The sequence below is a fragment of the Xiphophorus maculatus genome, chromosome 17, assembly GCF_002775205.1.
Source record: "Xiphophorus maculatus strain JP 163 A chromosome 17, X_maculatus-5.0-male, whole genome shotgun sequence".
NCBI lineage: Eukaryota > Metazoa > Chordata > Actinopteri > Cyprinodontiformes > Poeciliidae > Xiphophorus > Xiphophorus maculatus.
In genome coordinates this window covers 16,630,077-16,657,695 of record NC_036459.1, presented here as the reverse complement: position 1 = coordinate 16,657,695, position 27,619 = coordinate 16,630,077, and the positions used below count along the sequence as shown (strand labels likewise).

The 27,619-nt window shown below is 40.5% G+C and overlaps 1 protein-coding gene across 2 annotated transcripts in view; it reads right to left on the bottom strand.

The window, feature by feature from the left end:
- LOC102219132 (sodium-coupled neutral amino acid transporter 4-like) overlaps positions 1–19,560 on the bottom strand; it is a 30,713-nt gene extending 11,153 nt beyond the window's left edge. The window contains exons 1-13 of one of the 2 annotated variants that reach the window (XM_023349819.1): positions 19,373–19,560; positions 7,249–7,518; positions 6,358–6,451; positions 6,157–6,272; positions 5,055–5,128; positions 4,824–4,916; positions 3,985–4,066; positions 3,809–3,891; positions 3,604–3,662; positions 2,176–2,430; positions 1,233–1,312; positions 1,025–1,125; positions 401–525 (exon numbers count right to left, since the gene is read on the bottom strand). In XM_023349819.1, the coding sequence (XP_023205587.1) occupies positions 401–525; positions 1,025–1,125; positions 1,233–1,312; positions 2,176–2,430; positions 3,604–3,662; positions 3,809–3,891; positions 3,985–4,066; positions 4,824–4,916; positions 5,055–5,128; positions 6,157–6,272; positions 6,358–6,451; positions 7,249–7,373 (1,287 nt within the window). In that variant the 5' untranslated portion in view covers positions 7,374–7,518; positions 19,373–19,560. Of the gene's footprint in view, positions 1–400; positions 526–1,024; positions 1,126–1,232; positions 1,313–2,175; positions 2,431–3,603; positions 3,663–3,808; positions 3,892–3,984; positions 4,067–4,823; positions 4,917–5,054; positions 5,129–6,156; positions 6,273–6,357; positions 6,452–7,248; positions 7,519–11,060; positions 11,561–19,372 lie in introns of those variants that run through there. The other variant, XM_014469577.2, reaches the window with a different exon arrangement.
- Positions 19,561–27,619: the final 8,059 nt, after the last annotated feature.

The window sequence follows — 27,619 nt, the reverse complement described above, 5'->3', positions numbered from 1 at the left end:
TTCCTGAATGACGACAGGAAGAGTTTCAAGCGAACAACATGTTCTACTTATTTGCCCAGAGTTTAAGCGGAAAAAGACCAGTCCATCCAGAAAATGACAAAAAAAAAAGAACAAACACAAACGGACTCTGTAAGGAGAACCACACACACACACACACCCACGCCCACACACACACAGCCCAGCATTTAACATTTAAAAGGGCGGTGTGTGTTTACGTGTGCTTAAGTGCTCTGACGCAAATCAAACTGTTACCCTTTCAAATGAAAGTGGAACCGACTAAAATAAGGGGCGGTGCTCTATGTAAAAGAAAGTTCTCATTAAATAAATAATAAAAATAAAATACAAACATAGAAAGCAGAACAGACACAGAGCCGCTGTGTTCAAAGTGTGGCTTACTCACAGGGAAAAGCACGATGGGGACAGTGAGCGTGACGGCGGTGAGGACAGCCAGGCGCACCAGCAGCAGCATGGTGTCAAACTTGTAAACTTTGGTAAAGGTGTGCAGCAACTCGGCCTCCACAAAGTCTGCAACAGACGTGTAACAAAGCAGTCGTGTCACACTTAAAGCAACCCCAAAAGTTAGCAGTTAGCTTTAGCTGGAGGGGCTTAAAATGTACCTGCCGATTTTAGCTCAAGCTAGCACGCTAACTGTTCTGATAAAGTGCTTGTAGGAAGTATTTCCTCACAGATTGTTTTCTGTCACTCTTAAAGAGTTTGTCAATTTTCAATATCAACTGAAATAAAAAGGTGGCTTTTAAACTTCTCTTACACAAGAGAACATTTTACAGGATAAGGTGTATATTTTGCCTCCAGATTGCAAAGATTAACTCAAGCTAGCATGCTAACTGTTTGGATAAAGTGCTTATAAAAGATGTTTCCTCACAGATTGTTTGTTTTCTGTCACTCTTAAAAATGTCAAGTCAATTTTGAATATAAACTAAGTAAATAAAAAAAGTTTTTAATTTGTAATTTAATTTATGTAAATAACTCACAATATCCATCTAACGTAGCTCACTGCCCTTACCATAAAAGGTGAGGTAGCCGAACAGAGCCGACAGCATGTACATGATGAGCATGGCGAGGATGGACAGGTTGGAGACGCGCTGCATTTTTTTCCGGCTGCGACTGCAAGCGTAGAAAACAAATAATTATCCGATGGCAGCTAAATGTTGTAGATTTAAAAAAAAAAAAAAACGGACGATAGATCTCGATGTGAAAGAAAATGCGCTTACTCTTTTAGCTCGCTGTAGATAGGCAGCACCTCGGGATGGCAGACAAATGCAAAGGCCAGGATGGGGACAGTGTATGCAGTCTGTGGGTCGAGACAAAAACAAAAGATTACAATCAAAATGCATCAACAAACAACGAGTTTTCACTTTTAAACCACCCAAGTTCTAAATTCTTGGAAAATATTAAAAATAAATGCATGGTTTGCTCCAAGAACAAAAAAACTTCTATGCAACTGAATGTTTAGATTTAAAACTTTGTTTAGTTAGTCCTGGCCACCCTACCTGAAACACCAATGGTCCAGTTTAAATCCAGACCTGTTTCCAATGGAGAATCTGTAGTAAGACGTAAACAGTATTCTCTCCCTCTAATCTGAGTGAGCTTGAGTCAGGACACAAATTCAAAAATTTATGAATTGTGATTATTGCATTAAAATATCCAATAAAATGCAGTAAAATCTATTTTATGTGGCAAAACGTGGAAAATATAGTAAAACATGTAACACCTACTCAGTACTTCCTAAGTCGTGTCGTTTCCCTGCACAATCAGTAGAGACAGTTTTTTCTTTTTTTGGCTGGCTCAGTTCTGATTGGATGCCATGTGAGGTATTCGTTCAGGTCAAAGGTGAAAAAAGTTGCTTCTCCTAAGAAGCTTAGAAAAAAAAATTCTAGGATTTCTACTTGTGGACAGTAAAAACTGCACACCTTTGTGAATCAGAGGTGGCTCACCTTAAGTCCACATGGGAATATAGCACACAACGCCAAAATCTTATCATGATTTAGGATTATAGAAGCCCAGGCATGAATCCATAAGCACACAAAGGTCCAAGACACACCTCAAATAACCCCACCTTTTCCAAACATGTCTCGGCAAACACCTGGAATCCAGCCTTTACTAGAAGTAGACCCAGCTGAACAGAACACTTTTGGCCGTCCTTCGCCCCCCTACCTGAGAGTTGAAGACGAAGTATTTGGGCCGGCACATTTCCTCGTCGTCGGGGTGAGGCTCGTAGTGGACGCCCGTGGCGTGGTGGTCGCCCTGGTTGCTGGTGACCACTGGGGAGACGTCGGCCCGCGAGAAGTCCATCTGCGACATGTTGTGTCGTAGCGCGTACAGCCTGGAAATGTCGCTGGCGTTCGTACTGAGGTTGGACGAGTACATGAAAGGGAGAGGGCAGGGCAGCTGGGTCTTCTTGTAGATAATCTAGGAGCAGCAAAAAAAAAAAAAAACATTATCTACTGGGCTTTAACCAAACAATTTTGGTAGTTCTGACTGAGCTAAAAACAGCTTAGTGTGATTCAAGTCAAGACTGTAAGAAAAAATGTTGTAAATAAAAACCTTGTTTCAACTGTATAGATACATTATTTGTCCCATAAATTGTTTATCTGTTCATATCGTAAAGAAAAATAGTTAAAAACATGTATTACTGTGTAACACTAATTCGAAAGCTAACCATATTGCTAGCTAAGTTAGCAATATTTATTGGCAACTTGAGGGCACATGAAACAAATAATGAAACAATCACTCAGTGTGCTTGAACAAGCATGCTAGCTAGCAGCTGTAAGCTAACATGTTAGACATTTCCAACAGTTAAAATGACTTTTTTGTTCTTTCTTCATGTTATACAATAGCAAACTGTAGCTCTTTGTGGGAAGTCAAAGACTAAATGAAAATAAACTGCTTGTTGATCCGTGAATACAGCACCTAGCTTATGTTAGCTGAACTGTTAGCTTAATTTTGAAAGCAAAATTAAACTCCATAGTCATAGTTTTTTTTTTAATAAACTTCAGTTCAGGTGACTCAGTCTTACTACAATTCACTTGACTGAATTTGCTGTAAATTTAGTCCCAGGGAATGCATTTTACACAATTTTCATCCAAAATTATTTCACATTGACAATTCTTTTTCAATTTATTCCAGATTACTGCTATAAAGTGGAGAGTTACTGACTGTTACTGCGATTCTTTTCATTTATTTGCATTTTATTGCAGATTCCCGGGTTTTAACAAACCCTAACATGTTCAAACAGGCTGGTAAAACTTATTTCCATGTTGGCTAGCTACCTTTTAGGAAAGCTGTACATCTGAATAGAGAGAAGGAACTTGAAATTAATGCAGTGACAGTGCTGTAATAAAAATGAGTTAATGGAATGTGCTTGTTGGCATGGAATGTTGCCATAACTTGGCAACAAGTAACCAACTCTAGACTGCATTTTACTTTTAGGTGTTAATTGTGTCAAACCTTGTTTGAGACATTATTCACAGTTTTTAGTTCAAATTCTAACTTTTATAAAGCATTGAAATACTTTAAAAGAAAGTCTAATCTTTTCCAAAAAAAAAATAATTAAAATGCTAATTATGAACAGGCTCAACTTACCACAGCCAGGAAGAAGACCATACAAGACAGTGAAAAACCACTGGTGTAGCCCAGGTAACCTAGAGAGAGAAAAAAAATGCATTACGTTTTAGATTATAACTCATTTGTATTGTTTATGTAATTACTTAAGCCTATTTTTTTCCCCTTGTTTCAGTGAGAACCTCGCTGAACGAATCCAACGCAGCGAAACAGGATTTGTCCTTACCCAGATTTTTCAGGAGGGACAACGGCAGAATAATTCCGATGGACACGAATACCACCAGGTAGTTGCCGTTTAGGTACCATTCCCTGCAAACAGAACTCAAGTTTGAGACCGCGAGATCAAGGAATGCTTAAAGGAAAATGTAAAAAGTGCTCAAAATCCCCGAGAGGAGACCTCACCCTGAATTCTCCTCCAAGCGTAAGAAGGCTCGGATGACTTCAGGGAGCTCGTACTTCACGATGAAGAGGTAGCTGGACATGGCTGCAAGAGGACAAGGACATCAGTAGGTCACACTTTGTATCTGCATGAATTCATCCTGAGTCATTAACGTATTTAGAGTAATTAGTGTCTTGAATTTATCAAAGAAGCTTCCAAGAGGCCAATTGTAACTGACTTCAGAGATTGGGAAACAGGACTCTGACTTAACCTGAACTCCACAAGTCTGGTCTTTATTACAGAGTGTGGGAGAAAAAAAAAGAAAACCGTTTTTCAAAGGAAATTCATGAGAAGTGCCACACAGGTTTGCCACAAGCGAATGTTTGCGAGATGCTAGGTGTGGCAAAAACCTCACATTTTCCCCCAGGGTTAAAGCTGGTGGTGGCAGCATCATGCTGATGGACACATGCATTGTGTTAAGGCAGAGGGGCTGAATACAAATCCAAACCAACATATTCACTTTTGAATATTAACTTTTTTTTAACAAACTTAAAAAGAAATCGCATCTTTTCCTTCAGCTTCACTGTTATTTTGTGTTGATCTTTCGCCCATAATCCTATGTTTTTATTTTATTTTTGAAAGGTGTGAATCACCCTGTACTCTGATTAAATGACATCTCTAAATATACATTTCTAAACTCAATGTGGGTGTAGATAAAACTGCATCAAAGCTCTCATAAGCACGTGGCTGGAAGCAAGCCAACACATTCCTGAAGGGCTCCAATTATGATCAATTTGACCCAAGACACACTTTAACACCAGGTCCAGACAGACTCACACATGCGCTAGGAATTCACATTTACCTCCAATGTTTTGCATGATTATCGATACGAAGGCAGCCATTTTCCCCGGCCAACCGAACGCTTTGTGCCCCAGCGTCTCGTAGATCAGAGATCCTGCCCAAGCAGACAAGCGGAAACATGAAGACAATCAAGTGTATACTGTTTTTCCCCCCACACTTAAAAAAACCTGCTAAAATAAAACAAGCGAACACATCCGCATCCTCAAGATGCATGTTAAGTGTTAACACCAACCTCCTTCTTTTGCCGTCATGAGGAGAAGATGAACGGAGTATAAGGAGAGGATGGCCACAGCGACTAGGAGGATTCTGCACACAAAGACGGACAAAGAGTGAAGACGAAGCACGTTTTCATGCTTTTTCAGTTGAATACGACAGAAAAGTCTCTCTGGGACGTGTGTCATTTGGTGAGCCGGCCTCATGGGACACGGAGCATGGTTCTAGGATGATCTCTGTAGAGTCATGTCGGAGCAATGCCAACTCATCCAGGCATTTGGTTGCTGAAAATAGCCTAAATGTGTCAAGCAGGGTGATACTGGAAGTACAGGAACAGAACATTTGCAGCTGCAGCAGCCGCCAGCAGCAGATCCTACCCAACTCGTTGGGACTTGAAGGTAGAGCTTTGTCTCATAGCTGATCCTGCTAATAATGTTTGAGGACAGATGCTGCCAGTCTCAGTGAGGACATTGTTGGACCAATCGACAACCAACACATGATCAAATGTTATTGGCCCTTAGCACGTAACGTTGTGCTCTTCAGAAGGCGGCCTACTCCATGGCTGGCCATGACAGACATCAAAACTACCAGGTGGTAGCCTAATGTCACTTTCATTTAGCTGACTGATCTTTAAAAATGGTCATAGGTGCTGTGCGGTTGGGAAAAAGTTCTTGAATAACTTTTAATGAGGACAGCTAAAGCTTTTGTACACGTTTAAGTCAGCGCTGGTGCAAGGGGAAACATTGTTTATAACGTAGTGGTATAAACAACGTAGTGTGAATTCAGGCAAAGTTGGCGATTTGATCAAATCAACAAATACATGAGGCGGAAGAAGGTTATTTCCAATTTTTGTAAATACCGTCAAACTAGCTCAACTTGAACTAGTAGAAGCTAAGGCTATACAGGCAAAGACATCAACCTCAGTTGCTCTGTTCAATACTCCCGTCCCTCACTTCTGACGTCCGTCATGGCACCTCATGACTAAGTGACGCCGTAGCAAAGGGTCAATACGTAAACACATTAGGAATATCCCTGTGAGCAACGCCACGTCCCAATGTGAGTCATGCACACATAAATGTCACAACACTCTTTATGCAATGAGAAGGAGTCTCTGGACCTACGTAAAGAGAACAATGCCAGTGTTGGCCATGGCGTAGGACAGGCCCAGGATGCCGCTGCCCATGATGGCGTTGCTCAGGTTGAAGACCGACATGCCGAAGGAAGCGTGGCCCGGATGCTGCCCGAGAGAAAAGTTGGAGAGTTTACAGCTTTGCTATTTTAATGTTGGTCAACTACCTGTAGTGACGGATGAGTTCTCTTACATATTCTTCTTCCTCATATTTCTTCTTCTTCATCAGCCCATTCGATAAGAACCTGTCTTCTTCCCCATCGTCATTTTCGTCCATGTATTGACTGCTGGAAGACCAAGAGAACAAGTCTTTAGGATACGCTGGGATCTTACAGACAGTATTAGAGGCCCTTCACAGATTCCTTCCGTTACTGAAATATTTCAGATCTTCAAACAAATGTTCGTTTCAGAAAAATGTAACCTGAGCTGATATGCAACACAGTTACAAAATGGTTTGAGACTGAGGAGACGAAAGTTAAAGTTTCTGGAAGGTGTGTGTGTGTGTGTGTGTGTTACATCTGACTTGAAGCAAAACACAACTATTGAGAAAAAGACCCTCAAGATTGCTCTGCTGCTTGGGGGCCCAAAGCGACAGAACCATTAATTTTGCTCTCTACTGGAAAATCTTTGAGAAGGAGAAATCAAGAGCACTTATTACCTTATGGAGCAAAACACTGAACTAAAGCACACCAACAAGTGTACCTCTGAGTGGCAACCCCCTCCATCGCCCCCAAAACAGCAAATAAAAGGTCTTGGTGCGATACAGTCAAGCCTGGACTTCCATTTAGTTGAATCCAAACAGTTGACCAAAAAGTCTCCAGATATATTTAAACAACTCATTACCAGAAATAGCAAACACTTGATGACAGCATTAGATTTAGGGAACAAATACTTTTTTGGATAGGTTTGGGTTGGCCTGGATAGATTTCTTTCCTTCAATATTTCAATAATTGTCATTTGAAAAAATGCTTTCTGTTTTTACTCGGACAAATTGTCTGACACTCCCATTTCTTTGATGATCTGAAACATCTAGAGTAACAAAGAGGTACCTCCTGTTCCCTATTGGGATGGTTTTTTTGCTGACCTGGCAATTGTGGACTTCTCCACATCAATGGAGCCTCTGAAATGCTCGTCCAGGCTGGCGGTGCTATCATCATCAGTCTCCATGGGGACCCTCCTCAGCTCCATGAGCTCCCTAACCCCAGGCATTATGACGGAGGCAGCGGGACGAGAGGCGAAGATCCTTTGTTTCGGTCGATTGTTCGGCGCGCAGTCGTCACAAAGAGTTGACACAAAATGTTTCTTCTTCAAGCTTGACTGAATGTTGATGCCCTAGAAAAGAAAAGAAAAAAGCCTAAAAAGAAAACGGAGAAAAGAACAAATGTAAGTCTGAGCTATTTAGATTTCTGTTCAGACCTGCAGAGTTCTTCACCCAAACGTGTCTTCCCCTAAAGGGCTAAAAGCGAAACACTGACAAAAAGGAGTGGCAATATGCAGATTGCAGACCTGAACGGCGGTATGTTGGCCGTCTTATCAGCCTCCTCCAGAGCCTTTTGGCCTTGATGAAGGAGGCAAGAGAAACAGAGCTGTCTACCTTGCAGTTACAGTTTCCTGGAACCATGATCCACTCTGGCGCTACCTTGAGGAGAGCGTTTGTAACTTATGTTAGCAGACTGTATCGTGTCTGGCTTACTTCAAGTTTAGCTGTAAAGGCCAGTCTAAAAATTCCTCTCTCCTAAAAAGTTGGGTGTATCAAAATTTGCAGTCCACTGCGGCTTTAAAAAAGGCCCAGTGTCTCCTGCTGTTGGGTGGATCACCTCAGAGGAACTCAGGATTTAATTAAAACAAGAAGCCCAGAGTAAAACCCGGGCTAAACATCTTACTATGGATTTAATCACCTTGATTTCTGGCAGCACCCTTGTCAAAAAAAAAAAAAGTCCAACATCTCCAAGATAACTTTGAAATGAATACGTTGCCTTACCAAAGTTTAGGACACGGCAACGTTCAAAGTGCATGTTGACTTTCACTTGTTGTTTAATTCAAATTTAACCACAGAAAACAGGAGGCGCCAAACTGGGTACCTGCTTTCTGTTTTCTGTCTGTGCTGCTGATCAATATGTTGTGTAATCGAGAGGTCAAAGCCAGGGAATCAGGCAGGCATGACTCTAATGCAGCTACTGCTAAAATGATTTACAGTGTTGTTTGTCTTTCACACAAAGAACTCTTTGACTCAATCCGAGGAAAAACGATCCACGACGGTACACGCCGACCAAAGAAGAAACAAACAACCGAGTAAGTCCGAGCAATGGGAATAACTACACCAACTGTAAAGACGTCATTTTTTTTCTCCCCTACACAGAGTGACCTTCAGGTATTTCCTACAGGTTGCCATAACTACATGTCTGGATGTTACCGGCAACTCAGTACCCATGTTCGGCAACCGGCTAATTTCAACAAACAAACAAAGAAGAAGCATACAGGGTTCCACAACTTCAGCAGTTGCAATAAACATACGGTACCCCTTGGTCCACTCTGCCTTAATGACACCAATAAGTGGCACATTTACGCACTCCACACAAAAAAAAAAAAAAAAAACAGAAACTAATTTTTTCCACCAGGCAAAAATTAAAAGGTTCCTTCTTGTCCTAACATTTCTTACCTCACAAGAAAACTCAAGTTCAGAACTCCTAGAAAGTCCTCATAGTGGTATATATATCAGTAAAGTAGCTCATATTTTTGACCAATCAAAAGTTTTGCTAAGATGATCAATCAAGAAGAAGCTGTAAGAATATTCTATTTCGTTGTAGCTGAGTATCTAGATCATTTTTTTGCGGTCAAAGTAATTTCCAAAATCCTAAATGTACCTTTATTTTAGGTGTGGGAAAGGTCTCCTTTCAGACAGCTGACCAGCAACGGTCAGCAACAGATGGGGGAGGGGAAGCATTAGCTCACATTACAAGAGAATATATTAAGCAACGCACAAAAAACTCAGGCAATTCATCTGGCATCTCATTAGGACTTTAAACCACGGGAGGTTAGTGACAAAAATCTTTTGTAGTTTTGAAAAGTAACTTTAAGCCCATGCCTAATGCTAACTTTTTTATATACTCTTATCTGTTTAATAGTGGTGTAGAAAACAAAACTAAAAACTTTATGTCTGGAACTTAAAGCCCAACCTAAGAATCCGATTTGACTGCCATACATGTGAAAACTGAAAAATAGCTTTGGTAATTTGTACTTCTGATGTATTAAATCACAATAACTCATGAAAAAAATCATTGTACTATCAAACCTTTGATTGAAAGCATGTTGCTGAAGAGTTTGAAAGAATGATAGCATTAGCAGCTATAAGCCAAGAAGATGGCATTACTAGCTTCTGGCTAATTTCTGCTGTTGTCTATCAGCAACAGCTATCATCTTGTAATGCTATCAGAATTACAAGCCAATAGCATTGCTAGCTATGTAATGGTAAGAGGAACTACTAACAATTAGCAAATCTGACTGCTTCTCTAACCTAAGAGTCGAACTGTAAACTATTCCTTTAATATAAAACATATTTAAATTCGTATTTAAGTGTCTTCATGCTCTTTAAAACGCCAATAAAAATCAAAGATTAATACAATAAACCTTTTAATGTCAAATATACAAGTTAAATATCATTCAGCAGTACCAGCTCTTTTCCACAAGAGCTTAAAAACAATTAGAAAAATACCATGAGGTTTTTGAATCAACAACAGTTTCAAGAAGGAAGTGTTTGGGCAACAGGCTATTTGCATCATATTGCAGAGGCATGAACAGAGTCAAGCACAAAGGGTTTTATTTAGCAACAGCAACAGGATCATTATTGCAAACAAAAGTAGCCACATGTGACTCCACCTCCACCAGGTTGGCCCACAGCATGACACTTTCCTGCAGATGGTGTTGGCATCGCTGACCGACTGTCGCTCTTCCTGTTTTCATAGCCCTGTCACAATAAAAGACCTCGGATCCTTTAGCTAAAGGAGATTTAGAGGCTCCATTGCCACAACGATCACACACTCGGGTACGCCTGAAATCACCGTGTCCGCCCCGACGGCGGCGCAGAAACGAACCGGAGGGGGAGTTTTGCGCCTGCTGCTGCCAAAAGGGGATCAACCTGTCGGACCGGGTTAATTTCACATGAGAAGAAGAATGCTGGTGAATGTACTATAAAATAAGTCGAGACGTAAGGGAGAAGACAGAACGTGACTAAAACAGGTTGCAGAAGTCACTTCATAAAGCAATCAGAGCTGAAAATCTGTCAGAGGTTCGTTTGTGTTTACGGTCCTTTTCAATCATCACTGCTGATGATTGAAAAATAAAACTGGATCGTTAAACGAGGCGTCACAGATTTCTCATGCAAATGAATTCACGCTTGAGTGCAGATAGAAAGTAAACTCATCAGAAATCGCATATGATTACAACGCCTGCACAAATACTCTCAGTAGACAAAGATGGATCTAGTGGTTGCGATTTGTTACGTTTCGTTTTGTTTTACAGAATATATTGATGTGATTTCTGCATATGTTTTATCCAAACACACACGTTCGGATAAAACTCCTCTAAGTTCTCCTCAGCACTTTCAGCAGCGACCTCGTCTGTTCTCCACCCAAAGCAAACTCTTGCATCAGCCGTCTGCAAAAATCCCCTCAGGCATTGCCTGGGTCAGACTTTTAAAAGAGCTACATTTTTTTTTTTTGTTGACCTCACACACAATAAAACAAAAACACATGCACGCAAATGCAATCACTTCTTAGAGAAAACATGAAAATTAAACACTCAGCCATGCCACTACGTTCTAGTTGTGTTTTTTTTTAAATCCTCACCTAAAATCCCTCTGCATAATATTTAACACAGTGAACATTTAGGCTCACTTACTGAGATGGTTCTGAAAGAGGGTCCGATCCGGTCGGCGCCTTGCTTTTCTCTTTTGAAACAGTTAATTGAAAGCCGAAAGACAGAAGACAGATGAGCGACTGAAACGAGGAGGTGCGGCTCTTTGGTGGAACTCAGGTAAGAAAGTCGGGCGTTTTAAAGGGGAAGAGGGAGGGCCGCGCTCAGCCTATGACGGCGATCCCACTTTGTGTGGGCCCCTCCTTTGTGCAATGTAGGGAAAAAAAATGACAGGGCCGTGACCCCTCTAAAGAAATTAGACAGAAATATAGACAGACATACAGATAGACATAAAGATAAGAGAGATGGTCAGACAGAAAGATCGACACAAGGACAGGCATGCAGACAGATAAATAGAGAGAAACATATAGACAGATACATATACAGATAGTCACAGACAGACAGACAGACAGACAGATATATGGGTTGACAAATTGACAGACAGGGTACTGACACCACATCTGCCACCATCAGACTGAAGTCATCAGGTCTACCAGTTTAAATACCCTCAATGCCCTCAAGATATGATCACGTGACACACCACATGACCTGTTCATCAGTTTTATTCTCTGGAAAACGTAGTCCGGTCAAACACTCTGTTACCGATCCGAGACCATCCCCAAACAGAGTCACTTACTGATAATGGCCGACTGATTACACACACACGCACACACACACACACACACACACACACACACACACACACACACACACAGAAGTCATCCGTACACACTCAGGGACAGATGCACACCGACGGTGACCGTCAGGGGTTTGGTTGGGTAGGCTGTGCCGCTGCCTGACCAATCGGAGGGAAGAGCTGCAGGGATGTTGCTCTAGCCAAGGTTATGTTCGCGTCAATGCGGGGGTTCTTTATCTCTGTGGGGTTTGTGTCGTAACGCCGGAGAACACGAGCGTCGACGGATCGTACGGCGGGCAAACTGCCGGCGCGATTCGTACCTAGAAAACAGCCTCACTTACCAGCTGGGAGGAGCTGGATGATTGCTGAGGGCTTCAATTTATTTTCAAACTTCTAGAGAATCAGAACGCATTTTTGATCCAATGTTTCGATCTAGACCATCAGTCTCTGCAATATGGAGGAAATGGTTTTTCATTAAGATTTGGAAATGCAGGTCAGAAAAATCTACCGGAATATTTCTTAAAGATAGAATTGTAAAGCATAAAGGCTCCAGATTTGTATGTTAATCCAATATGGCAGCTGGAATGTTGCTATAGTTACAGTATACTTGAACCTTTGACAGGTTGGAGATCAACAAACCAGTGGCACTGTATGATTTCAGTAAATGAATTTAAAAATGATAGATTTGTTGGATTAAGTCAAGCTACTTTATGCATAAAAATGAAGTTTCGTCCAAACATTAGAGGTGGGAGTTTATTACAATTTTCAAAGAGTTGATGTTGGTGTCTGTAGGTAAATAAAAATGTTAATTGAAAACTATACGACAACAAAATAAGCAAAATCAAATTGGTTTCAATAGAAGCAACTTTGTTGTCCATCGCTGTTGTTTGTGTGTCAGATTTACGGGCGTACCAGAAACACGCAAATAAAAGGTTCCGCTTGGAACTTTTGTACGAAACCTCCACCCCCCAACTTATGACTTACGTAAAAAAGTTTTAACACATTAAAATCTATGTAATCAATTAATCAAACGCATTGAAGTCTGAGCACAACTAACTCTAAATTATTGTAATGAGTTTTTCAGAAGTTCAGATTTTTATATTTAAAGTCTGGAATTTTTGTTCCACACTATTTTTATTTGCTGACAAAAGAAGCACCACAACACTTACAATTTCTGAATTTTTCCAACGTAAAAATAATGATAAATCCAGTAACAAACATTTGTATACCAAAAGGCCTCTGTATCATCTTCGGAGGTTTCCTTAAATAAGAAGCAAAACACAAATTCCTATAAATAGCAAACGCCTAACCATGACTTGCTGTGCGGCTGCAGGGTGCATTCCATAGATGGCTTCGTTGTCATCTATAACAGTGTGTGGGGGATCTTCACATGCGTATTTAGCCAATCACCTGTGACCAGAATGCATCAATGAGCTAACGTCACCCCAATAGGAGGTGGAGGGTGGCGATGTTTGAGGACAGATATAGCAGATGTTGCACACCTAAAAATATCAATGTTTCTAGGGCCAGAGAACATGGATCCGTCTCTATATCAAGCTAGAAGAAAAGAACTTCAACACTAGAAGCAATCTGTGAAAAACACTTCCTGGTATCACGTTTGGGTTCCAGTTCAAATCGAATGATCAGGTTCTGTGTATACAGGAACAGCGAGTACTCCGTCCAACCCTCCACGTCCTTTCAGTCTCTTTTATGTAAATGGGTTTCGGCTCTGGGCCCACCTCTCGTCGACAAGTACTGCCCCAATCTTCTTGGAACGGCTTTGTGAAAAAGTTGCTGAATCGAACTGGCAAAGTCATAATAATGCTGGAACCTGCTGTTAGATATTGATGTTTGTAGATACGTCCTTTTTGCTAAGCGCCCGGTATCTATGTTCGAGGTTCTTATTTTGAAGTAGGACAGGAAGTAGTTATTGAGTTGTACAGCTTTGTGACGAGTCCGGGAATAAAATAAGGCTGGTTGACAACGCTCGGATGAAAAAAGTTCTCAAAAACGATTTTCATCCGAGGGGGTCACAATTAACCCCTTGCAGTCTATAGTCACTAAGGGTATAATGGTATACTTTCCTGTACCATTATACTCTAATTAACTATATACCACAAGGCGTTAAAGGCTAATAATCACATATTAACCTCAAACCCCCACCAAGCTAAGATGTAGACATACCATGAATGCCTGTTGATGCATTTTTCACACATACCAAGAAGTATAATCAAAGCCGTGCGTTGCCATCTAGTGCTTCGAGTTCAAAATGTGTATCTTCTGTATGTGCTACATTCAAATTGACTACAATAGGGATAAAAATCAGGTAAGAGTTTAGGTAGAATGTAAAAAAAATGTTAAAAGAGTAGATTTAAATAATTGCTAAGCACTATGGTAATACAGCTGGTTAATAAAATAAAGGATTATTTTGATGCTTGTTCATGACCTGGACTAAAAAAAGACTAGATAAGCTTTCAAATGAGCAAAGCTACAGGTGTTTACAAGAATCTGGGATCAAAAAACAACATTTATTTTATGAATACAAGTGCCGTGGCTCAATAGAGACGCGTATTTTTTTAAATTCAGATTTAGTCAAACTTTTTTTTTTTTGCCTTTGTGAGAGAAATGTCAAAAACCATTTGAAACTAACATGGCAGAATTAACACCGCAACAGCTAAGACAACTGAAAACAATTTCTCAAAATAAATATCTAAGAAATATATTGACATACGATATGAAAGATAAAATAATCGGACTTGATGAAGGATCTTAGGCCAGCCGCAGATCATGACACATGAGACAAAAAGCTAAATGAAATTTACATTTCAAAGCGAGATTTCTGGTACAGAACAAGACCTCTACTGTATATCATTAGGTTTTCTCAGAAAATGCGTGTTGGCTCAAATTTTCTTTCTTCATGCCAGTGGAGTTTTATGTTGTCTCAACTTAAAAACCAACACCCGACACATTTTTCCACTTTAGACAGCATCGGTGCTTCTTATGTAATGCATTCCACTTCCCTCTACATCTCTCTTGAGAAGTCTCCCTGCCCAACCTCTTCAGTCACTTCCTGAAACCAACAGTGCTGCAGTCATCTCTACTTAAAACGGAGATCTGCTTTGCATACGGGGAACGGGACAGGGGAAAAAAAAAAAAAAAAGCTAGTCTTTCTGGCTTTCAACTCCTGTTAACATCCAGGAGCGCCTTCGAATGTCCACACTTTCCACACTTTCAAGTGTGGACATTCAAAACAAAGGTTGACACATTCTGACGCAGATGATCAGCAACTGTTATGCTCTTGCCGGCTGTGTTTGTCCACTTTAGCTGGGTCAGTGCCTAAAGAAATTACAACTGCTTGGATATTTGATTACAGACTTCGGGAGAATTGAAATCCTTTAAGTTGTCGAGATGGACAGCGACAGCACCGAAACCTACGTCAAGGTTAGTCGGCTTCGGGACTCAAAGGTTGGATGTGCCAATAACAAATGGGTCTGTACAACCAACAAACCATGTGACTTGAGGCGAGAAAGACACGCGTGTTGTCGTGGCGCAACACACCTTGCATAGTGCAACCGAGATGGAAGGGATCAGTGGACTTTTGGTCATCCTGGGATGTTTTTGCGAAAGATACGTCAAAAACAAAAGATCAACGGCTCAGAGGTTTCTGACAAAAAGAAACTGTCTGAAAGGAAAGTTTTATGACTTCAGAGATTAGTCTGAAATAAATTAAAGACCTCTGACTTTAGTCTCTTTATGTGACATTCAAGGCTATCTGGCTTTAAAGTAAACACCATCCTGCCCTTTTGTGCAAAACTCTGGTTTGCCCTAGTCTACAATGAACCCGACGGACCACCTCTGTTGATCTTATCAGTGGCTATCGATCTCTCGTTGTGTATTCCAGGAATGACGCCAGCATCGTGTTTTTCTTTTGCAATATGTCATTCTTACACAGCTGATGATAGCAACCTTGAGTTTAGCATATATGTAACTGAACGCAGGAGGCATTAGAAGAAAAAAAAAAAAAGCATTATTTCTTAATTAGGTATTTTCCAGCTTCACAAAAGTTCATTTTAAAGTTTTTTCCACAACCTCTGTAGAAAGTGAATAGCATAGAGCAAGCAGCTAGTTTTTACCAGGCTAGTAGTTAGCATGAGAGAGTTCATATTTACAAAAACGTGACCCATTTCGGCTTCTTTAAAGAAGAGAGCTCTCTATTTGGGAAAAGATACAAGTGATCAATTACTCCTATAGTCACAGATACGTCTTGGTATGTTTGCATTTGTGTTTTAACGTAAATTTCTGGATGAAAAACATGCAAAAAAAATTTTTGAAAAAAAAAAAAACCAACTAACAAATCCGGGATTTTCAGTGAGAATCTATCATTATGACTGAACCACTGAGGACAAGAAAGTTTAATACAAGAATCTAAGAAATTAACAAAAACAATAAAACTTAAAAGCGAACGTGCTTTGCACTGATTTGATCATAACCTCTGTTTCTATCTGCATGTCGACTCACTGAAAGACTTTTTTTCATTGTACCAGATTTTAACAGAATGTGACGACGGCTTCCTGACAAACCGCCAAAGGCCGCTTGGAATCCTTTGTGCTATCGATATTCACTCCCGTCTGGCTTGCAGCTCTTTCGGTCGTTTGCGTTCCAGGTTACATCAGTTCACCTTCGGCCGGCAGCCTGCGACGCCAGGCTCTGACCGACATTTCAGAGCTCGTCACTGCCAAATAGGAGCACATATCCATGGCGAGCCTCCAGCATTTATAGAACAGGTGCTCCAGTCTGCGCTGGTATTCCAGTCTCTATTGGTGAATCAGGCTGTACTGGTGCTGGAATATTTGTGGCGCGTTGTAAATGCAGGATATTTGGAATAAAAGTTCAAAATCTTTTTCTAATCTGGACCCTAGAAATTATGTCTCCAGTCATAAGGTTTATGCATTTTTGCCAAAGACTTCACTGAGTCTTTGCACCGTCTATGTTCTACAGCTACAACTTTGGTGCTTTACATGGTAATGGAAAACAATTAGCATTCTGTTGCCTTGCTTTTGTCCTTCGGACTTCTTTCATACAGCTCTCTGACCTCTGTAAAAACGATTTAGCAAATGACGCTTTTTAAATAACAGCCAGCAGGTGACTTGACAAAGCCTCTGTCTGTCAAAGTCAGAGTGAAGCCTGCAGGTTGGTCCTAAATTTGTCAGAGAGATTGTGATTAGTATTCCGACCTTTAGCAGGCTTTCACGTCTCCTACGTGTTCCTATTTGTGGTGAGGATGCAAACAGAGGAGAGGCCTTGCTGAGGAAATGGCTACCCTACATACTCTTGAAGGTATGTCATCCTCCAGTGAGGCCCCTAGTTCCCATTTCTCTCAAGAAGTTGAAAGAATTGTTCCGGAAGCTCTTTCAGTCTGTTTTATGGCGGCTAAAGTCTATTTGTTGAGCATTTAGTGTCACAAATTGTGCCTCTTGCTTATTGGTCAATTGAAAATATCAATGTGAAAAAGTAAAACAACCATAAAGCCGCAACAACAAAGCTCAGAAGGTTTAATAAATTGATAAGAGTCCCCTCTGCTTAGGGAAACACCCTTGGCTCAAGACCAGTCATCTGTTCCGTCTTGGCACACTTTGCTGCAATGCCTGACTCAATGCACCTCGAAGGCTGCAAACTGGTCTTGCCTTAAACCCATTGGCCAGCTGGTCACATCTGTCATGGCAACATAAACATAAGTTGACTTTAACTCTCCACCAGGAGACCGTGAGCAGACGACTATAACGAAGTATTCAGTTGGTCACAGAAACCGGACCTTGGAAGGATACGACACACGAGTTGAGCACGTTCCAGCTGAAGGAAGGAAGATGAGTGGGATTTGTTTGTGGTTGTGGTGCTAAAAACATTAGCAATGGAAGGCTGACATGTGTTCAAACACCAAAAGAACATGATTACAAATCGTGATTGCACAGTGTTACGCCTGTCAGTGGTTTAAAGACATGAAATCTGCCAGAGACGTTAATTGACTGGCACCTTTCACTGCGTTTTATCTTCGGTGGCCATACGGAAGACTATATTTTCCCTTGTAGAGCAAACTCCAACTTAGGGAAATGTTTGTTAGATTTATGACTTTAGACTTAGAAAGTTTGACTTCTGAGTATTGGGAGAATGAAAAATCAAACAACAAAAAACGACTTCCTCCAAGGTAAACACTCTAATGGCTTGGGGTGTTTGTGAAAGACACTGGAGAAAGTTCTACCTAAGAGGAAGTCTTTTTTGGGGGGGTCCTTCATTGGTTTTATTTTATTTAGCTAAACCCTTGTCAATCATCATTGCTTCCTAAATTTTTTAAAAAAGTAACCAGGAAGCGATTATGTTGAGTACACTACGGTTTTTGGAGGTTTTAGGCCTAAAAGAGCTACATCACCACTGCTGCCACAAATCCCACCCACTTCTCTTCTCTTACACCTCCGACTAGAACAATCTAAAGACTGTTGTGGTTGGAGCTTCATTTAGCGAAACTTCAATGCTATTGTGTAAGTAATAAAAAGCAAAAAAAGCAAACTGGCTTGAAACTGAAAAGCAACCGTGCGGCACTGAGGTATATTTAGCTTGCAGAATGCTGCTGGCAGGTCCTGAACTCACCACAAATGCATCCTTAAAGCGAGGCTGGTGCCTTTGTTCCCAGGCTCTGCTGCAAACTGCCCAGCTCTCTGTAGTAAAATGTTCAATTTGAAGATTACAGAGTTCTTGCTTCATTAAAACTTATGGTAAACAACCGAGAAGCAAGTATGCAAAGCCTTGGAGCAATCCCTTCATGTTTCCCCTGTGACCTGCGCTCTACAAGGACAGTCCTAAACCATTAAGGCCAACAGCAAACCCACCCTTCTTGTTTTATTGTGGACATCAGAGCCAGCTGGGGACTTTTAAGGGACTTAAGTTATTCTGTGGAAAATCAAATTAAAGGTAAGCTAATGCAAACGGGTTGCATAATACAAAGCATGACAGTAAATAAGCCTGTGACTGGAGTCACAGCACAGCTATTAGTCTCTGGTTACATAAATCTGAATTCCTGTTTATCTTTACCTCAATAATCGTGATCAGATGAGTCCGTATGATTTTTTTCCTTGTGTGTGTGGAGCAGACACACAAAGAAGCTTCGAGATGCTTCGTGTCTTTGTGTTGCTCTTTTTCAGGCAAGAAAAAGCAAAACTCAGTGGAGGCATGCAAACATAGTTCTGATGCAGAAAAATCAACTGGTTGCTTTCAGAAAGTTGCTCCAAAACATCAACACGAGCCATGATTCCTTGCTTTTTCTAATTAATGGCGGCTGAGCGCAAACTGCGAAACCACAACATAAAAAGGAAGCTTAGATTTAGCCGATAAAAATTCTTGGGGGGGGCGGGGGTTTGCAGGGTTTTTTTGTTTTGTTTTGTTTAAACCGATAAAAACAAACAAGAAAAAAATTCCTCGTTTTTTCCTGATCAGATCTGCAGCCTTGTGCGCGGAGGAGCGGTCACGAATTGAACGGCCCGCTTCCACACCGTCAAATATGGTGTCCGGAATTAACCAGATAATCACCCCAAAGGTTGGGGAGGAAGAAGAGAGGCAGAAAGAACCCCGAACCAAAGTAAAGAAGTGGTTGTCAGTGCTCGGGGCTTACCTTATATATGACGGCGGTGGCGCAGCTGCAGCAGGCACAGGGGGAGCTGGGCTTCTGGAACCAGGATCCCCGGCTCCTCAGCATTTAGCAGAATGGAAATTTCCATTTACCATGTGAGTCAAGAAGAAGCAGCAGCAGCTTCGTGTTACAGCAGCGAGTCCTGACGATGAGGCTACGGCTGGGTTGAGGAAGGGAGGGGTGGGGTCCTCATGTTCCCCCCCTCGGTTGTTACTGTTAAAAACATAACAGTCTAGGATTATTATTAGTTGTTGCGTTTCTTTTCATTTAATTCCAGCTCTTCCCCCCTCCATCTCTAAACATGGTGTAAGAATCATTGGACATTAGCAGATAAAGTTACAAAGGCAGCATTGCTTCGTTTTCCTTACACAAAAAGCGATTTTAAAACGACTGCGCTGCTTTACTGATGGGAAACCCGCGATTCTGTTACGTTTGGCGCAAAGTCTGCGCCAGAAATGAGGAATTCTGAAAGCGACGTCAGCAGGGGCGTAAAAAGAAATTCCGTCTCCCAGAACGTGCGCGCGCACTGGGCAGCTTTGTGTAATAGTACTTTGTTGTTGTTATTTTCATCATTATTATTATTATCTTTTTATTTCTTTTTTTAATAACAGCTTTGTCATGTTAATATTTAGATCCCACTCTTTTGGTTTTTATATTTTATCTAAATTGGAATTAATTCAGTACTGCATCATGTCTCATTCACAATTTTTCTTTTCTTTTTTTGTTTTAACATATAAAGAGCTAAGATGGAACAGTTGTATTAATTTTTTTAAAATACAAATTTAAAATCTGTTAGGTTCATTAGTAAACTACACAGTTTACATTTTTTTTAAATGTGCTTCAAAAATAAATGATCTGTCACACATATTGTAATATTCTATGGGGAGCTACCGAGTTTGAAACGTTTTGGTTATGTTTTGCTTTGCAAAAGAAATTTTATATATTGTGACATTTAGCTCTAGGTTTGATCATTCAAAAGTCTGAGAATTTAAAATCATAATTTATAACATGAATAGATCTTAAACTTGTGCTTTTATGTATATCAGTCCAAAATTAGTCTCTGTGTTTTAAGTCTTTCCCATCATATTCTTTTATGTTGGAATTTCATAACTAATCGCGTATTTATGTTTATTTTTTATTTCATTCTTCAAGTATTAGTTTGACTCTTAATCTACTTGTGTTGAGATTTCTAATACTTTCTAGCCTTTTCTTTTGTGAAAGGAACAGAATCTTAACTTAAAGACGACCTCGCACGGTCCAGAACGAACAAATAGTTTTCTCTTGGCCGAGTTGCCGAAGTAAGAAAAACCACATGTGCAAAAGAATCTGCATTTTTGTTTATTTTAGAGCCAAAGTGGGAGAAAATAGTCTGAAGTGTGATGAGATATTTACATATTTGCACTGCACTGCTGGATGGATTCGGTTTATTTTCGTAAAAGTAAAGCCGCCGGTGGTTTTGCCATTCCCATGCGCTCATACCACGGCAGCGCCTCCCTCTCTAACTGAATGACCGGTTCTACAGACGCGGTGCGGCGCAGGCAGAATACACCTGAGCCAGATAAGGAGCAGAGTTAAATATAGAGTTTCTGGACCTGCAGGATTTATTAAAACTACTTTCACTGATCAAGTTTATCCACTTGGACTGAGAAACTGAGAAACAAGTTTCACATCCAAAGCTGGTTGAAATCTTCATCAGTGGACTTGCAGCAAAAAAAATAAAATAAAATAAAAAGTCTAAATACTGAATGAAGAGGAGTTTTTACACTTCGTTAGATTTTTATTTGAAAACGTTTTGAAACCCTGTGCAGTTTTTCTTCTACTTACGCTCGCCCTCCTGCTCTAGTTCACTAAATCCTGAGAAGACTCTCTGACGTTTGTGGTTGTAACAGCCGGCTGAGACGTTCAAGCTGCGTTCGCGTTGCAGAAATCTTGGCTCCAGACAAAGCCTGGCGACCTACTAACCGAAATAGAAACGCACTTCATTTATGGAGTCTGGGGGGCGGCGGGGGTCACCGACATGGTGCACCACTGATGAGATGAGGTGTCTTCATGAAGAACCTGAATTTGTTTTTTCTTCTAGCAAAACTTTCACTAACCCTCTCTAAACTGTTTAGATTTGAAATGATCCGTTTGAGCTGCAACGCTAATTAAAGTCCATTCAGTTATTTTTGGAGTAAATCGCATCTTCACCTATTCTCAGTATGGCAAATCTCCACAGCAGTGGTGCTGCTGTTGACCAGAGTGGCAACAGGAAGAGGTAGGTGCTTTAGAACTGGAAAATAAAATATATTTTACCCGTCAGTGTGGTGGAGTACGTTTCTCTTGCTTTTGATGGTGAGTACCAGGGAACTGGGTTACTACGATCTGCTGACAAAAGTAAAACAAACTTCTCATTGGGAGTTTTTGCACCTGATAGCCTGGTAGACTCGGTTTGATTGGGAACCAAAATCGCAGCGTTTGTTACATTTTGAGCTGCTGCGGATCGATCTTACAACAATCCAAACCCTTTGAAAAACCCGCCTCCGCCCCCTCGCCTCTGGTGGCGCCGCGCCAACGTCCTCTGAAGGAAACGACACGGAAAACCTGTGAAGAAAACATGAGGGCGGCTTCCTCCTTTGCGAAATGTAAATAAAAACGGAGTAGCGGCAGAATTTAGCGGCTGTACGATTTTTCTTCTGTCTCTGGCAAAACACCATAAGCCATTTCTTACGCTAGTGCTAGACTCTTGCGTTTGTTTTGGTTGTATTTACCCAGAATGCCCTGCGCTGTAGTCCGCTTCCTGCTTTTGGGGCGATCTCCCGTCCCATATGCATTCAAAACACACCAGAGTTCCTGTTCTACAACAGATGTAATTGGATGCTCTTCTTCCAGAACATAAATCTTTTTATCTCATCAGTCTACAGAATACTTTCCCATGACTCGTCAAGATGTTGCTCGGCAAATGGGAAGCAGATCTTTGTGTTCTTTTGGGCCGAGGAACTTTCCGCCGGAGGCCATTTTTTCTCATCACCTTTCTTGCTGTTGACTTTAGACGTCCTGGGTTCTTTTGCAACCTCCTCGATTAGCCACTGATGTTTTCTTGAAGTCATTGTGATAGACTGGCATCACTGTATTTCCTCCTCTTGTGGATAATGCAGTTTGATGGCGTCCCAAAACCGTAGAAACTGTTAAGCTTTTACCAGACTGATGTCGAGGACTTTGTTTCTACTCTGTTCTTGAGTTTGAAAGATGGCAGCAGGGTACGTCACTTTTAAAAAAAAAAAAAGGTGACGTATCCTTAGCCTAATTCTTGTTGTCAGACATGAACAGTTGGAACTAATTTTTTGATTCTACATGCCTGGCAGTCGTTAGGCCTGATCAACAGAGATGAAAAATGTGATGGATTGCTGTTAACTGAGGAGTTAATGCAGTGGGCAATTCTGTTCCTCCTGTTTTGGTTTAAAAGCTGTTTCTCCTTAAATGTTATTATAATCTCTAGTGACATTTTGCTTTCACTCTGTTTATCTTTGAGATTTCAGTTAGTTTCGATGATTCAAAACATGAAATTCTGACAGAAAAAGCAAAAAGAAGGCGTCTGTAAGAGGGCAAATACTAGTTCACAGCAGTTTCCCACTTTCTTAGTTCATCTGCTTTCACCAGGAGATGTTTTAAATGGTGCAGAACTTTCAAAACAAATCTAATTTGAAGTTTGGAATCACCAATAATCATGCAAGACATTAATAGCAGTTCAAAATTGGGAAGGTTTTACTAATGCAGGCAGCTTACGAGTGCAAAGTATTTAGAGCAAAATTCATCAGGAGAACAGGCTTTCTGTTGAAACAAGAGAGAGTTTTCAAAACCTCCTCTCCCCCTGGCCTTCATATCCTTGGACAGATAAGGAAGTCAGCACCCACCCATTCTTGTAACTTTCCAAAATGACCAGTCCAACTTTAACAATAGAGCCACAGATTGTGCTAATATCACCTGTAATTTCTTCCTACAACCTTAATATCAGATCATACAATCAAAACACATGAACAGTTTTTTTTCTAGGTTCAACTCTATCCCTGTAAATAAAAGAATTATCTGCTTCCTCTCTATTATGAGAGACTTTAAGCTACTTATTTTAGTTTTTGTTGAACCCTTAATGATACCATAAAACGGGGATCCTCAACTTTTACAACCTAAAGAACTTTTATTGCCCTCCAGCTTATTAACCCTTCTAGGACTACCATTATAAAAGTCCGCATGAGCATCTTTTTACATTTTTGGATGCTGCAGAGTCATTATTAGGAGCACTCCAATGTTCTTTACATCTATAAAATCCTTATAAGTCCTCCTTTCCAAGTTTGTATGCCATTTATCAATAATAACTGATTAAAAATAGAAAATTTGCAAAACAATAACAAGAACTCCATCCGTTTATAATTTTTTTGACATATTTTTGTAAATATGAAGAGTTTCCTAACTTTATTTACCAAAGTTCCCAATACAAAAAAGTTGCACACAAGCCTTCTAAACCAAACACAATTTATTTGGAGTTTTTTCAAAGCTTCGTTTCAAAGTTACAGCCAATTTTCTAAAAACAATAAAACGAGGGAAAATAAAAAAAATGCTTTTATCAGTGCAATCAGAAAAAAGAAGTGCAGAAGATACATTGCACATTGTACATCAACAATAAAATACAAACATTTAAATGAAAGTGTGTCAGTCTTTGTGTATTCACATGAGAAAATGTCTGTCCACATGACAGACATTTGCAAGAGCAGAGCCAAATAGCACGTGCAGGAAACGGAAATGACTTTCATGAAATCTCACCTGAAGTCATGTGACATTTCATGAAATCTCGTAGTATTTCATTCTGTCAACGTCAGAACAACACAGGAAGTGATTGGCCAGACCCGAGCTGATCTACAAATAGAGGGATGGATGCCACATCATGTTTGTGGACCCATCCTTTTTACTATAAATCTGTGAACTCGTCTGCGCGCGCACAGCAACTCGGGGGGGATGTTTAGGGTCGGAAAAGGAAGCGCAATTCTTACAGTTTAATATGCAAAAAAAAAAATTGCTCTACCTTACGTGGTTCGAATTCTACCGGCATTTGAAAAATATGTATGCATCTCAGATCGCCGGCGATCTGGTAGCCCGAATCGGGTTAAAACTTGAGAGTTGAAAATGTTACGTAACCTTTTGGAAAAAGGTTACGAACATAAATAAAAAGAAAGCTTTGATCCTACATTTACCATAAGAAATTGATCACGATAAATGATAACTGATACGATACGATACGACACGATACGATACATGCCCAGCCCTAACCTGCTGTATTGTGGCTGTTGCTCTGGTCTGACCAAAAACCAAAGTTCTCAGTTCATCAGGCCGTCTACATCCAGATCCCACTTCTATGGTACTGAGAAACGGACAACGAACACAAGAACAAGACCGTAGACACTTCATGGACGAAGTTCCTCTGTAAGGCAGCTGGGTTCAACCTTTCAGACACACGGTGACCGTTTCTTCACATATATTAGACTATGACCCATTAAATCTGAACTTTCAAGCTAAAAAAAATAAACAAGGCAGCACATAAGAAGTGAAACTTGAAATCGGCGGCCAAGGCCGTACAGTAAAGAGATAAAGCAACAGTTACACCAGTGCGACTCAGCTTCACTGTAAGGTTTCTAGTAGGCGGCTCTGTGGAAGTCTGCATGTTTTCCAGATGATTGAGGGTGGTCCCTGACCCTGTGAGGCACTGGTCACATTTCAACGGTGGACTCATCGACCAATGAGGACAGACGCTGGCTGGTCTGCAATGTTGCAAGGATTAATCTGGTAGAGATAAGGAATGAATTGTTGTTACTTTACCTTCGGGGTCATGGTCAGTTCCATCATCAGATGGCGAAGGTGGACGGGACTCTTGTTTTTTCATCTCTATGTTGAGTCGAAACGTTTGAAGTGAAATACTTTGAGAGTTTATGAGTTTGTAGGGAAAACAAGGGTTTCCCCCCGTGTAATTCTAGACTGAGCGCAAATCATAGAGGAGACAAATGTTTAGACAAAAGAACTAGAGAAAATGAATCATGGGAAAGAAAATAAATCAGTAGAGATAAGGGAGCTGAAGGAGATGATCTAGCTTGACTGCAAATGTTAACTTCACACAAAACAGGGAATTTGTTTTTTTTTTTTTTAAATCTCCCACGAGAAATACTTGAGAATCAGTGACGTGTGGTCAGGGGAGGCAGAGCCTCACCTGTCATCATGGAAAAATAATATATAATGATAAAATCATTTATATTTATATTTTCACCCTGTGGTTTGTACTATAAAGAACTTAATTTTCATTTAGCTTCACCAATTCTGATAATGTTTTCTACAAAATAGCTGAATTGTTGCATTTTCCCATTCAAATGCTCGGAAGCGAAGCTGCTGAGGCAGCAGTGAGCCGAGCCTCACCTGGGATTGGGAGCAAGCTCCTCCTGTCTGTACGTCGCCAATAAAAAACATTTAATGTACAAACTGATTTTCCATAATTTAGCTTATATAATATATTGTACAGTGATTCTTGTCACCAACTGTGTGTGTGTAACATGTTTCGTGTGCTGAGCAGCGATCAGAAACGGCAGAGAACAGATTCGACGTGAGGCAGGCAGTTCTCTTGCCTCATGGCAGGGGGCGCTCATGATCCCAGACATTGTGACTCCACAACTGCAGAGTAAGAGACAGTAACAGTGAGCTGGCCATACAATAAAGTCAAGTACAGCGATATACAGTAGTTATAGTTTTCATCTCTTACCACAGCAATCACTTATTAATAATCGCAAAATAAACATTAAGGCTAAAACCATACTACTGCAACGGACTGAATGTTTTGCTCTTTGTGTGGGAAATATTTGAGTGTTTGTTTTTTATTGTGGTGTTGTTGTCAGCTGCTATGGCAACGAGTCAAAATTTCCAGCCGGTGCCTGTTGATTTGATTTGCTGATTTGTGACATTACGTTCTTGAGGTTTTTGAAAGGGCACATTTTCCAGACACCAAAAAACATTGACATATTGTCAAAAAAAACATCTTTTTGAGGGTTTTTGTTTTTTTTTTAGCATTTTGGCTGTTTTTAGAAGCAACGGAAACCCAAATGGAAGTACGAGAAAGTGCAAATTATGAACTTTACCATGCAGGGGGTCTATATTTGTAAATCTGATTATGATTAAGTCAGCGCCTCACCAGCGTTGAGAACATACAACACACGTTCCGTTCTCATATTTTGAGGAACCGACAACAATGTAGAATTCCCACATTCCATACAAAGCGATTTTCCTCCCCAGTGGAATCAGGTAACCACTGGTTTATTTGGAAGGTTCTCAAGGGAGCTGAGCCAAGAATGACTCAGTAAGTTAGAGAATTTTGAGGTTTTTATTCAGAGGACGACACAAAGTTCTATTTATATTATTAAAACATACCACATAGAACTTATGTGATGACTCCCTGGTGTAAAAAAAAAAAAAAAAGATTAATGAGGCAATAACAGAGGGCATACAACAGGCAATTTTTCAACTAGCAGCTTTTATTGGGGTGTTGCCAGGAGGCCGTAAATAGTCAGTTGTCAGGCTTTAGCTAAATATTTAGAGAAATAAATTACTTGTGGCGTGGTTAACTATTAATTATTATTATTACAACCATGCATAGTGTCAACATCTGCCGAAATTACAATTTACATAGTTTGGCTGATTTGCTCCAAACCAGGAGAAGGAAACACGACTAATTTGCTTTTTTTTTTCTTTCCTCCTTCTTCTTTTTTTTGGGACATTTGAAAATTTGGGTCAAAATTTGTGTGACAATTGGATGGAAACATAAAGAATGTAGGGACATTATCTTTGGAGGTGCACACAGAAACCTGCTCTAGAGCTGCTTCTGATAAGACTGGCCTTGACTGAAAGTTGCTCTTCGGAGCTGGTGCTAATGCTTCAACGCCTCTGTTGAAGGAGAGCGGCACAATTATGTTGGAAACACGAGTCCAAGTCTGTGTGTACATTGAAAGAACGGTGACGAGAGTGAAATGAAAGTCCTTTCCAGGCCAGGAAGTTTCATGCCCCACAAGAACAGAAGTTCGTTTTAGTAAGCACTAAAGTTTCTGATCGGTCAAAACTAAATGTGTTGGACATCATACAGCAAAAAACACATAGGACAAAAAAACCAAGCTGTGTTTTTGAATGTGTGTCAAAAACAAGCTGAAAGAGCATTCCTTATGGCAT